The sequence below is a fragment of the Myodes glareolus genome, chromosome 14 (assembly GCF_982192425.1).
Source record: "Myodes glareolus chromosome 14, mMyoGla1.1, whole genome shotgun sequence".
NCBI classification, from domain to species: domain Eukaryota; kingdom Metazoa; phylum Chordata; class Mammalia; order Rodentia; family Cricetidae; genus Myodes; species Myodes glareolus.
Window position 1 is genome coordinate 52947615 of NC_142039.1, and position 14171 is coordinate 52961785.

Consider the following 14171-nt stretch of genomic DNA (forward strand, 5'->3'; position numbering starts at 1 on the left):
AAGCTCTAATGTTAGCTGACCAACATCCTCTGTATGCAGTGAAGCTGCCCAGAACAAGGGCCTTTGCTTTAGTTCCTTTCCTTTTCACCTGGTATAACAAAATACTTGACCCAAACAACCTACGGGAAGACAGGCTTACCTTAGCTCATCATTTGAGGACACGGTCTATCACAGCAGGGAAGCCATGGTGGCAGGAGCTTCAGACAGCTGGCCACACTGTTAGTGGGATTAGACTTGAAAAAAAACCATTAAGGTTCACCTCCAGGGACCCACTTCCTCTAGCTTGGCCCCTCCGCAAGGCTCATATGCAGCTTGGGACTAAGTGTTCAAGCACACAAACTTGCAGGAGACATTTCTCATCCAGGCCATAACACCTTTCCAACCTTCTGGAAGATTACTGTAGAAGCCAAGTCTGAACTCAGGTTTTTTGGGTTGGCTTAAAGATGGACTTTTGTCTGAGGCTTCTTAGCTGGGAATATGAGCCCACCTCTGTGACCCCAACCCCAACACACACATATATTTCTGTAGTTTACCCCTGTACCCCTACACTGGCTATACTGACATACTCGCTTCTCGAACCATCGGCATGCCTTACAGAGTGGACATTCCTCTGCAGTCTCTCCTGCGCAGCTCCACCACCTCCACTCCTGCCATCACAGCTTTGGCCTGTGATTGTATGCAACATTTCCGCTATCAGGAGATGAAGCAGGTGACCTACTGGGAGATCCTCACGGGTCCATCTAATAGCTGGAACATGCTGCTCCTAGTTAAAATGGGAGGGGGGAGTTCAGCAAATGCCCCTGCAGTCATCAGCACCATTGTGGGTTTCCCAGGTGGACCAAGACCCTGGGCTTTCCTGTCACTATCCCATTTGTGCTCCATTGCCTCTCGGCCTTTTCTGACCTCTTAATTTATAGCTCATACCATTTTTTTTAATATTTAGCATTAGTAACTGTGCTTTGCCAGCTTTCTTTTCATGTGCCAATGTCCTAGCATCCAAATGGATCGCAAGATAGTTGCATGCTGCTGAATGGCATGTTTGCATTCTAAGAAATGAGTATCAGATGGTTTTGTTATGGTACAAGCATCATACAGCTTAATCCCATAAACAAAGGTGGGTATGCCGTCACTGTGATAGACTCCCAGGAGTGCTACAGTGTCTGTGGTCTTTCTGCCATTGACCATGTGTCATTATGCAGTGGCATCCCTCATTCTGATGCTTTCAGACAGTCCTACACTCCCATAGTATCAGGCACTAGTCACTGCATGAATATTCATGTATTGATCCAGCAATGAATTTACATGTCTGTATCTTCCACAGTGCATACCTCAGCAAGGGATGAATAGTTGCTGATCAACTAGCTGCACAGAATAAGCAATTGCTGATCGATGGGCTGAGCTGGAACTGTGGCACCTCACCTGCCACACATCTTTTGTAACCAGGCTTGGTGACCTGTGTCAGCACAGTCAGGAAACAGCCTGGTAACAACACACAGTTAAAGCTGGCCCTGTTGACTTGGCTTTGGCAGGTCTAGGCCAGGGAGGAAGCTTAAAATCACCTTCAAATCTTCCACACAAGTAAAAATCACAGAGCTTAGGAAATCTGTACAAAATGAGATGCTACTTCACCTTTGTTAAGAAGATTGCTTGGAAGACGGTAGGACAATTGAAGAAGAAATTGTCAGTAGGGGGAAACCCTGCTGTATTATGGAGTGGGGCTTAAAAAACTGTCTCCGTAAGATGCGGGGCATCTGGACTGTTCTGTATGGAATTCTGAAGGCTCTCCAGAACTCAGTAGACCAGCACTGGTGTCCAGAGCCATTCTCTGCTGTTTGGGTTTTGGTTTAAGCGTAGTGTAAATTCCTAACTTCTGGCTTATTTTGGGCAACGCTCCTGAATCCCCTTTTATCGTGGTAGAATTTACACTGCATTTGTCACTTCTGGCGCTTTTCAGTGCACAGGTCAGTGGCGTAGAGCACATGAGCACTGTGTGGCCTTCACCTCTGTCCATCTCGGAGCTGTCTCACTTCCCCACACTGAAGCTGTACCCTCTAACCAGCTCCCTGTGCTCACCTGCCCAGCAGCTGGCATTGCCTGTGCCCTGCTGTCTGTACATGCGACTTCTAGGCACCCTGCACAGCAAAGTCATGGAACACTGCCCCTGCAGTGTTCTTTTGCATGTCATTTGTTCATTGAATGCTGTGTCTTCACAGTGTTCATTCACGTCGTCACATGTGACCTGCGCAACCACCTGGGCCTTTCTGCATGGACCAAAGCAAAGACTGCCATGCTGCCTGCACATACAGCAGGATCAGCTAGTGACAGGGAGCCTGACCTGTGCCAAACAATTGCCTCAGTCTGTTTTCTCATTCAATCATTTAAAACCCCTGTGAGTCTATATTGTAGAGTGAGAACCTGTATCAGATGAGAAACCGGCCCCAGAGCCTTTAGCTGAGAAGCAGTAGTAAGACAGGCCATTAAAGGACTTCCCAAAGTGGTTATTTTCACTCTTACTCAGATGAAGATCCAGAACTTCAGCCCCACCCTGCAGGAGGCCGGGACTCCACCTCCCTCCCCATGCCTGCTTGGCAGAAGCCACTGCTCAAGAGTACCAGAAGTTATGGGGAGTGTGGAGGGCGGGAGCCTGGGGGTGCTTTGAACTTGCCAGAGAAGTTGGCAGGTGTTTGATGTTCAAAAGCGCTTCTTGCCTGTAAAATGTGTCTGTGTAGCACTCTTAAGCTGCCGACTGGGACTGACCAGGGAGTGGACCGGTTGGGGGTGGCCCAGCTCAGTTCCTTTCCCAGCTGCCGGCTCTGCCTCTGTGAAGGCCTGCATGGGAGTTGTCTTTCCCCAGGAAGACGCTGTCAGAGGAACCATCTGGTCCAGTTTCTTATGACTGACTCCAAGGAACAGACATCCCTCCGGGAGTTAGCAAGCTTGGCAATGGCAGCGAGCCACTTATACGAGCCTAGTTTTCTGACTAGCTGAGAACTCCAGAGAGGCACAGGTCAGAAGGGCCTCCAGAGTGCACCAGGCCCAGAAGATAGAGTTTGAAAATAAGATGGCAGGCCTCTTAGTTGTTGTTACAGTTCGATATGAAGTGCCCCCAGAACTTCATGTATTGAGGGCTTTGTTGCCAGGCCTTTGGTGGACTGTATCCTGAGGGTCTAATCTAATCACTTATTTAATCTATGGATATATTTATATTGTGACACTATTGGGAGGTGATGTAAGCCAAGAGATTGGCCATGTCCCTCCGTCTAACTGGCCCCTTCCTCTAACTCCTGTCTCTACTTCCTGTCTACCATGATATGAACCTCCTCCTCCTAAGGTCATCCAATCACACAGGGCCAAGTAACCATCTACCAAACCCTTTGAAACCATGAGCCAAGCAAATTGCTACTCCATTGCTTCAGTCATGACTATAAACAAGCCTATGAGAATACTGGATGAACTGACTCTCTCCATTGAGCAGAGTGGTAATAACATGGAACTTGAGACTGAACATGGGTCTCTAACAGACAGGAACCAGGTGAAGATGAAGCCAAGGGCCGGGCTTTCTCTCGTTGTTAGTGGAGCTCTTGTGGACAGCATCTTTTCTCCATTGACTAATCTCCATGGCTAGGCAGTGTCTGCAGTGCCCACTGACCATGCCTGCTCTATTCTGGGAGGTGTTAGGCGTACCATCTAAGAACACGGACTAGCTGCTCCGTCACAGATGGAAACACATACTATTGTGGCTGCTGTAGGAGCTGGGTTTGGGCTGCAATGAGGGAGGGTTTTATTTCAAGTTCAGAACTGGTTTGGTTGCCACGGTGAACCGAGTGGTTGTGTAATAGAGCTCTTCCCACCCTCACCAGCACTCTGACCCACTGTTCCTTCTTTCCAGCAGGTACCGTAGCCCTGCAACCTTCAGAACATCCCCGCTGACATACTCTGAACTAAGGAGTGCTCGTCACTCCTCACGTCCTCTTGATAATTGATCATTTTTATCACTTTTTCTATTTTGTTTGGTTTTAAGATATTTATTGCTCAGCTTTTTTTTATATTAACATCTATACAAATATGCATATTTATGGGGTACAGTGTAATATTTTTAGCTATGTGAAATGATATAATAATAAAAGTGTTTAACATATTCTTCACCTCAAACATTTACCATCTCTTTGTGTTGAGAACATTTAAAATCTTCTCATAGCTGTTTTGAAATCTTCAAGACAGGATGTTAGCCATAGTCAACTGCTTTGCCATGGATAACTAGAACCCGTTCCTTGCATCTTCCATAACTTTGTCCCTGTTGATCTATCATCCCGACCCCAGCCTCTGGCAGCCCCTTGCTTTCTTTTCTGAGACCAGCTTCTCTAGGTTCTACATATAAGAGAGAACATACCCTATGTGTCCCTCTGTCTGTCTTATTCTATTAAACATAATGTTTTCAGTGATTATCCATGTTGCTGAAAATGATAGGATCTTATCTTTTCAAAGACTGAATAGTGTTCTGTTGAGTATGTGTTCCCTGTACTTTTTCCTTTCATTCATCCATTGATGGATGTTTATGGTAATCCCATATCTCGGCTTTATGAATGTTGTCCCAGTAGGCATGGGGTACAGGTGTCCTCTCAACACATGGCTAAAATTTCCTTTGGATGCATACCCAGCAGTGGATTGCCGAGCCCGTTTAAGCATCATCTTGACAGTCCTTCATTGAGCCAGTCTTGACTGTTCTCAACTCCTACGCAGCTTTGCCTTTGGTCTAAAGTTAGGAGTTTGAGAGGAGGAGGCACTAAAATGGAATCCCTCCCTGGTGACTTGTCCCACACTATTCTGCCAGCTCTCCCCATGGCTCATATGAGATTGCCCATCCCAGATCTCAGTTTCTGCCGGAACATCTGGACGTGGGGAGGAGGTGGAATTAGGTAAACCTTGCCATTCACAGTGGAGCAAGGAACAGGGCCCTGAGAAAGTAAGCCATGTTTCTGGATTCCCCTAGTTAGACCGTACCTCAAAAAGGGGGAGTGGATGGCAGGCTGGTTGGGAAAAGCACAAGGTGGTGGTACTGGCAGAACAAACATCATGAGTTTCATTCAGAAGCAGACAATGACGGCAGATATGGCTGTCTTGTATTAGTGTCAACAGACTCAGTGACCCAGATTTCTTGTGTGGTTTCTTTAGTGTACAACTCTGTAACTAGACAGACAGCACCATGCCAGTTTGCTTGGGAAATACCGTCAGATGAAGAGGAGAAACTCAGAAGTTCTGGTTGTGTGGAGTGTGGTGCAGCTGGCTTCACTGCCAGGCGACCACCAGCCCCCCTTGCTGCCTGCTGACTCACTGCTGTGCAGCAGACTGGCCACTCACTTCCCGTGCTCCTCTCTGCCAGCTCAGGGCATGCAGGATGCTATCTGTTGAATGGCTAAAGCAGTCTATAAATGAACTAGCCCTAGTTGAAAACACTGTAAGATACTTGCATCAGAATTTCTGCTTTAAAAAAAAAAAAAAGCAAAAAGTCCAGCTCTAGCCAGCAGCTGGCTCATTTTTCAGTCAGCTGGTATTACAAGGCAGCGAGAGTTCTGGAGTGCTTTTTTTTTTTTTTTTGCATTCTCTCCTATCTTGTCAACAAAGGGATTCGACCTCCCTAACTGAGCAATAGATGGCCTTGTTTATTTTTCTCATGAGTAGAAACTATGCGTTATATAAAATGAACTTTGATTTCCCTATGATGCTCCCTATAGTATAACCCACTCTGCTCATCATGAATGCTGGGCGCTGTGAATTGGATAGAAAGCTATAGTAACTGCCTGCCACTCAGACCCAGGCCTGCTTTGTGTTCCTGCTCCCTGGGCCCTATTTTCCCAGCCAGCTGCCTGCTGCCTACTGTCCACCTTTCAATGACACTACAGTAGGAAAGACCCTTATCAGCGTGTCCCTGGTCTAGAGGGGGATAAGGGACTTCAACCCCCTCTTTCACCTTTCCATACCCAACCATAGGGTAAATGAGTTCCTTTGATCATGCGCTCCCAAACTAATGTGCTTCTGCAGGCTCTAGACTGTGGGCCCAAATGAACATGTCATCTTGTCTTAGGCATTTCTCATAGTAACAGAAAGCAAATATATCCAACTTCCTTTAAGTAGCAATATAGTTTTAAAGTAATCAATTTAAAAATAATCCCATCCTGCCCCAAATAACCTAAGACAGCCTCCCAACTACACCCTCTGTCTTAAAGGCCCCGCAACCACCTAGTAGCCGGGGCCTTTGGTGAGATTCAGGATCCTAACCATAGCAAGAGCTTGGATGTAAAGGGAGAGTATGTTTGATAGAGCTCCTGAGTGCAGTGGTTAAGGCTACGTTCTAAAACCAGACCATCTAGGGTTTGTTTCTGTTCTATTGAAATAAAATTGACATAACATGAAATTAGTCATTTTGGAAGTGTGCAATTCAGTGCCTTTGGGTACTTCTCTAGTCTGCATGTTTTGCATATGTGTGGCTTCTACATACTTTGGTTTTGAAGTTCACCCAGTTTTCATTCATAAGTATTAGTAGGTTATTATTATTATTATTATTATTATCATCATTTTGCCAAATAGTAATCCATTCTCTGGCTATATGAAATTTATTGATAACGTTCATCTGTTGGTAATAGCTAAACATTTTAGGAAAGTGTTTGTGTGTGTGTGTGTGTGTGTGTGTGTGTGTGTGTGTGTGTGTGTGTCTGTGTTGTTTGTGTGTGTGTTGCTCGGGACTGAACCTATGACTTCATCTTTGGCAACTCTACAACTGAGCTCTATAGCCCTAGCCCCTCTTTTTACTTTTCATTCTGAGACAGGGTCTCATTAAGTTGCTAGAGCTAGCCTTGAACTCCCTCTGTAGTCCAAGCCAGCCTTGAACTTACAGTCCTTTTGACTGAGCCTCCCCAGATAGCCAAATTACAGGCCTGATCAAGAGGCTCACCAGCGAATTCTTGTCTGACTTAGTTTGAGCAGCCACCTTCTGTTCTCGGGGCATATACCTAGGCATTACTGGGTTATGTTGTAATAATACATTTCATGTTTTGAAACCCACTAAACCTCTACACATCAACACATATGTTTCGTATTCCTACCACATTACTTGGCTGTAATTCTAGTCCTGTCACATAGTCCTGCTGTTTGAACTTGGACAAGTCACTTCTGCCTTATGTGATCACAGATGTATCCTGAGGACAGTGATGCTGTCTGCTCAATGAAGATGTCACTCAGAGTGAATTTACGTGTCCAGTGAAAGGCTGAGGAGCACTAGGCTCCAGGGCCGCTATGTAAGGTGTGATGCAGTAAAGAGCTCTGATCCAAACTCCTGGGTTCCTTGCCAAGGCCATCCCTCCCCACAGGGAGTTCTATTTCTTACGTGTTTGGCAGTTTGCCAAGGCTCCGTAAGCCTTTGGTTTGCCCTGCAAATCTTGGGGACTGCACAGATCTCGGTCTGCCACTCAGGACTGGTCTCAATTCATGACTTGGGCTAGGGTGGGAAAGCAGGAGAGGGTTGAAGGAAGGCCAGTTCTCCCTCACCTAGCATGGACTGCTGAGGCTAAAGAGAAGGGGACATGCCAGCAAGCCTTGACCGTGAGCGCCTTGGAGGTGGCTTTGCAGATGAGGGCGCAGCGCCTGGCTGAGGACAGACCCTGCAAGGAATAGCAAAGGGTCCCGGAAGTCCACCCTACCCAGACGTGGCTCCAAGAGAGAAAGGAAGGAAAAGAAAGCAGAGTAGAGTGGACAAGTCAGGGTGGGGAAGAAATGGAAGGAGCTGACGAAGTGACTAAGGAGCTTTTGGGGGCGAGGAGCAAGGTAGACACTTCTCAAGCATATTCTGTCTACATCCAAGTCTGACCTGAAATCAGCAGTTTGAGGACAAGGGAGGGAGCACTCTGGCCACATGGGGGACCAGTTTGTGTTCCCACGAGGTGGTTTCCCGAGGTACCAGTGCACCTGAATCCCACTTGTCCAAGGTTCTGGCATGACTGAAGTCCAGTCCTTACTTACCTACTCGAGGTGCTGTGGCCTTTCCTGGTCAGGCTCAGAGATAGAGGGGCGCCCACTGGGAGGCACCTTACTTTGCTGTAGCTTCTTCTCCTGAGAACCCAGGGTTGGCTCTAAACAGGAGCGCCCATGGCTTCTCATTATACAAAAGAGACGGTGTTTAGACCCCTCCCTCTATCCACACAGCCACAGGAGAGGGTCAGTGACACAAGTCATAGCCTATTGGCCCTTGTGATGAGGCCACCGTACCAGTTTGTCCTCGCATCTGTCGTACAAGCGCAGTCACTCCTGCTGGCCTGCCACTTTCCCAGAACTATCCCCAAAAGCAAGTCAGCACTGTTGTGGGAAAGCAGAGGTCAATCCACCATGTGTGAATGCCTGTTGTGCGTGGAATGATGTAAGTAATTCCTAGGCCCACGGGGTGCTGGGGTGACTTCCCAGCCTTGTCTCTGACACTGTTTGCTGGAGCGTAGTCTATGAACCTACTTCTTTTCCTTACCATGGAAAGGTGGAGGTCACTGACCTTGACTCGCAATGCTTATACTGTCAGAAAGGCCCAGACAGTCAGAACATAGGCTCAGAACTCCAGGGTCTGTGTCCTGAAATCAGACTCTGTGCTTAGCCCAGGCCATCAGACCTGTCGGAGAACACCTACCTTTTGGACTGTGGCACATCCAGCATGAAGGAACCAGCCCCTCCATTATTCAAACTACTGTTTCCCTAACCATCACCCTCCCACAGACTGAAAATATGTAGTCCTAACTGGCAAGTGGTATTTCTGCGGTGGCACATGACAGATACCCGGATCCTGCCCCACTAGGTTTGCTGTTAGCAGGTGATACCATGCCATTGTAATATAGCAGTCATTGTACGAGACTAAGGCCTCCTGCTTGGGGGTCCATGTGCAGACATGTTTCTCACTCGCCTGCTTGCATTCTCTCCCCGTCTCCAGGACACACAGGATCAGCCACTGCTACCGCATCACCTACCGCCACATGGAGCGGACCCTGTCCCAGAGAGAAGTCAGTAGTGTCCACCAGGCTGTGCAGGAGGCCGCCGTGCAGCTGCTGGGTGTGCAGGGCCGTTTTTGATGTCCCGGTTTTCAAGCTGCAGCCCTCAAGGGTCTCCAAGGCTCGCTGGGAAGGGGGAAAGATATTGTTTGTGAACCAGAGTATCTGTCACCTTTTGATAAATGCGTCTGCTTTAGGACTTTCAGGAAATAAAGGATTACTTTTGCGAAGCATTGACATAGCATTTGTCTTTTGTTTGTTGGAAGGAGAAAGCAGGCACTAATATAAGAGCTCCCTGCTATTCGTTTAGAAATGCTTGGCCCATTGGCTCTCTGCGTGGTTAATTGGTCCCTGGGTTCCATTAAGCACCAGGCATGCTTCTCGCCTGACAGGCTCTTCCACCCATGTAATGAGTGAAGCCACAGAGAGGGCCTCCGAAACTGGATGCAGTACAGGCATGCCTAGTTTTTGTATGCCTGCTTGGCTGCAGGTCACAGATCCTGCATTTTGACAAATTGGAGGTTCGTGGCAACCTATGCTGAGCAAGCCTGTCATCCCCATTTTCCTTCAGCTCAAACTATCGTTAGTATTTCTTAGCAGTTTTTTAATTGAGTAAACACATGGGTTTTTCTGCCATAAAGCTGTTGTGCACCTTACAGAGACAGTATCAGGAAAACCTATACTTCCATATGCACTGGGAGACCAAAGGTGCCGGTGCCTTGCTTCTTGATGAATTCACTGTATCGCAGTAGTCTGGAACCAGACCGGCACCCCAAACCACACCTGTCCAGGAAGGCTTTGAATTTCTGCCATCCTTCCTCCCTTCTCTTCTTTGTTTTGCAAAGGGCAGGCTTCAAAGAGGCCACTGACGAAATGCCAGGGCTTCCCTTGAAAGTGGTAAGAGCCACATCTCTGAGCAGGCAAGGCAGCTATTTGTTTTCATAAGCCCAAGGCCAGGGGCCAGCCCGTTGTCCCTGAGCTTGGACTTTCCTGCCTTCTGCCCTGGTGCAGAGGAAGGAAAGGAGCAAGAACTGCCCTGAGTCAAGGAGACACACCGAGGGCCAACTCCTCAGGTTGTTCCCTGCAGGAGGCCTCCCCTTCCAGAAGGAAGGCGACCTTTAAGGGAGAGCACAGGGCTTTGAAGTCTTCCCCTTTCCCTGCTGCACTTTGTAGTCTGTCTGCTTTCCTCATGACCAGCCTTAATAATCAGATTTCAGGCCTGACAAGATGCTGGAGGCTGATGGAAGACTCTGAGTGCTGGGATAAATATTTGATGAGAGGTGGCCATTATCAGCAAGCATGTAGGGGGTGGGCAGCTGCTCAGAGTGTGACTGTTTGGAAACAGGCTTATTGTAGATACAATTAGCTAAAAATGACATCTTACTGGGCGAATGGACCCTTTCCCAAATAGCTGATATCCTTCCGAAAAGAGGACCACACGAAGACAGAGATACCAGGAGAGCTATCTGTGAGCTCGGCATCCCCAATAATCAACAAGCCATAGGAGACAGGGAGAGATTCCCTATGGATTATTCCCTATGGATTTCAAAGGAGTGCAAAGATCTGCTCAATACTTGCAATCAGACTTCTGTCCCCGAGAACTATGGTATGTCTTAGTTAGGGTTTTATTGCTCCAAAGCGACATCATAACAAGGCATCTCTAATAAAGGAAACCTTTAATTGGGGCTGATTTACCGTTAACATCATGGCAGGTAGCACGCAGGCAGAGATGGTGCTGGAGAAGGAGCTAAGAGTTCTATGTCTGTTCCTCAGGCAGCAGGAAGTGAACTGCAAAGCACATCCTCCTGCAATGCCACACCTCCTAGTAGTGCCCCTTCCGTTGAGCCTATGGGAGCCAAATGCATTCAAATTACCCCAGGGTACTTTGTAATGGCGGTCCTGAGAACCTAATACATCACGCCAAACAGGGGAACCACTTCCCTGTCTCACCAAGTCTCTGCAATGAGGGTCGCACCTAAGATTCCTCCTCCTACCTAGGGAGGAGACTGGAAGTCCAACCTAGCCAAAAGACACTGAGCGGTCACATGACTCCTATGAGCTGCACCTGGCAGTCTCTTGAGAGGTATATGGCATGGGCATCACTTAAGGGTCAGGGTCTGGAAGTTCAGTCCACACAGCTGAGACTTGGGAGAGGGGGGATCTCCGAACTTTGAGAGCACAGAACTAAAGCAGTCAGCCAAGGAAGACCTGTCCATGTCAAGAGGGCTCCGGATGGCCATGTGCTCTGCCTATTGATGACTTTGGCACATGAGGGCATGTAATAGTTACATGAGTAACAGAAGAACATGGACTGTCCTTGCCACCCAAGACAGGAAGAGCAGTTCATAGATGGCCAAATGCATGTCCGTACCATTAGGTAACACACGCATACCCTCTGGGATCTCCAGGAACTTGCCACCCTTTGGTAAGGGATAGAAACATTGAGACTGAATGCTGGCGATGGAGGACAGGGCTAGAGAGCCTGCATAAAGTGTGTGTGGTCCAGGCTTCTATCTCCAGTCTAAAGTCTGGGGCCGTACTCCTGAAGGTGCCTGATCGCCTCTAATCTTGGAATGCAGCAAACCGGGCCTGGTTAATACTTAGTGGAAAACAACACCTAAGGGCTGCAGGGTCCCAGGGCTCCAAGCAACCTGGACACGCGTTTCAATGGAGTCTACAAAGTTGGCATCACTAAGCTTTCTCAACTGCCCCAATTGTTGCATCCGCTGGGCAAGGAAAAGGAAGCCTTGATTGTCACAGGCAGCCAGGGGATGCTGCGCCCTTTTTCTCCTATTTCTCTGCCCTCAAATCCCAGGTCTAGAGGTCAGAACACTGTCCTTCTCTCCCTACCTTCCCTTCCTTCTCCTCCTTCCCTTCACTCTTTCTCCATCCTCCCCTCTTATCATCTTCATCTTCCTCCTTCCACCTTGTCCTCCTTCTCTTTCTCCCTTCCTCCTCCCTCCCTCCCTCCCTCCTTCCCTCCCTTCCTTCCTTCTTCCCTCTTCTTCCAGCTCTTTCATGTGGCCCCCTCCTTCGCCAGCTCTCTACTCCCCTACCCTCTCCTGTCTCCTACCCAGCTACCCCGGAGGAAGCTGCCCTAGCTTGTGTATTCAGACCATTACGATGCCATGTAAGCTGCAGCTCCTGCTAGAGGGAAGCACTGTAGGCCTTGCTGTCACCTGCTGATGAGGGAAACAGCACCTGGTAAATCAGGGTTCCTTTGCCAGGGCAGCTGCCCTGCTCTTGTCTCTGTGCGTTAATCAGCTCCATGCCCTGGTGAGCACAGACTGCAGGGCCTCTCTGCAGCACGGGGAGTTTCCCTGTCTAGATAGCTCCGCCACCACCGAACCCCAGTAGGGGAAAGCTAAAGAGCACAGGCTTCCCTGCCTCACGCCTCAGGCTGACCAGTTCTGACAGGTCACGCTGCGCCATTCCAGCTGGTTCCAGCCTGGAGATGACTGTCCATTTCTGTGTCCACCCAGCAAGCTGTAGCTAGAGTTTTATACGGACTCACCCCGGGGCCAGGAGAGGGGCTGGGAACTCTTGCAGTTTTTTGTCTAATGCAGCACAGAGATGGGAAACACTGCAATGGCCAGGGAAGGCGCATTGTCAAGATGGACGTAGCTGTTTACAAAGTGGCTAAGAACCCTGACTTTGGACTGTGGCAGATGCAGGTTCAAACGCAGAGCAGGAAGGGGCCCAACTCATTGTAAGAAAGAAATGACCGTGTGTGACAAACTTCTGGTATTGGACGGGTGAGGGGAACAGATTCCCAGAGAGCCACCATTCCCCACTGAAGGACAGGGAGGCATCTGCAAAATGTGGTACCAGAAGGTCTGACCTGAAAGAAACTTTAGGACTCATTCAGCACCCCCACCTTAGAGGCAAATTCCCCAAGCCCAGGGGTATAAAATGGCTGACTGAATTTGGATAGTTTGGCTGTGAAGATCAGAATGCCCAGCCTAGCTACAGTGACTTAACCAAGCATCCCAGAGAACCAGAAGTCAGAGGAAACACACTACCACTGAGACCCAGGCTCTTCCCATTCCTCAGCTCTGCTGCCTGTGGTGCATTGACCCTCCAGGGTAGCAATGGGGCCGAGGAACACAAGCAACAGATCCCAATCTGTGTGCCGGAAGGGAGAGCGCCAGGCGTCTTAGCGTCTCCTCACGAGTATCTTCCACCAAGCACACACCATTTCTCACCCTTCCCTTCAAGCATGTTGGGCTAGAATTAAGCAAACCCAGGTTTGTATATTCTGGGCCTGGCACTATCTTTATATATCAACCCCTTTCCTGTGCTGTGTCCTCGCTGAGCAGGGCATGAGGGTCGGGGTGAGAGTGGGGTTCGGGAAACCAAGTCCACACTGAACAATGGCAGAGGCCAACCCAGCTAGCACTTGGTTTCCTGGCTTCTAGGTCCCAGAGCCACAGACAAGTGAGAGGTATTTCAACCTGGGGCCCAGGGAGTCAAGCTGATGACTCAGCCTTCTCCACATTCTTGCTGGGACAATTGAAGACGGTGGCTGACAAGAAACATTGCATTCTGAGGCTAGCAGTTTGGAGAGACGTTTAAGGGGCCTCTCCTTACAGTGTTTATGAGCTTTCTACAAAGGCTAATTTGTTTATGCCCATAACTCAAGGTGAAGTCCATGGAAAACATTTTTTTTTGCCATGCCTAGTGTCTTTTGCACCCAGAGAGGTGCAGGGATGGGTCCAGCTACACACAGAGCCCCCACAGGACTCACGGTACTGTTGGCAGAGACAGGATCTAGTGCCAGAAATCAAAATGCTAAGCCCTTTGTCACTCTCTCGAGCTAAATGTCAAGAAAGCAATTATGGGTGACCCGGAGGCTTGCAGCGCGGAATAAGCGACCATCCAGGGGACTGTGCACTGCTCCTGGTTGCTCAGGCCAGGCTGTGGGAAGATGGTGAGGTGGGAAGGAAAGGGCAGGCAGAGTCGTGCCAGCTTTTGATGCAGGTGTGCAAGTTCCCAGATGCCCATGGCAGAAGCAAGGCCAGACTCAGAGCCCCGGGCACCCAGGTGAGGATTTCTTCCCATTGTGTGTGTGGTTTTCTACCACCAAGAAACTAATGAGCAATATCTCTTCCCAAGGAGCCTGGTTTTTAAGAGAGTCTCATTTGCCAGACA

General features: G+C 48.7%; 1 protein-coding gene across 7 annotated transcripts in view; it reads left to right on the top strand.

The window, feature by feature from the left end:
• The window catches only part of Fars2 (phenylalanyl-tRNA synthetase 2, mitochondrial), a 427446-nt gene that overhangs the window by 398969 nt on the left and 14306 nt on the right, over positions 1–14171 (top strand). For 6 of the 7 annotated variants that reach the window (XM_087896532.1, XM_087896535.1, XM_087896533.1 and 3 more), the window contains one exon: positions 8963–9253. The exons of the other annotated variant lie outside the window; for it this stretch is intronic. In XM_087896532.1, coding sequence (XP_087752658.1) covers positions 8963–9101 — 139 coding nt within the window. In that variant the 3' untranslated portion in view covers positions 9102–9253. Of the gene's footprint in view, positions 1–8962; positions 9254–14171 lie in introns of those variants that run through there. 7 annotated transcript variants of the gene reach the window in all.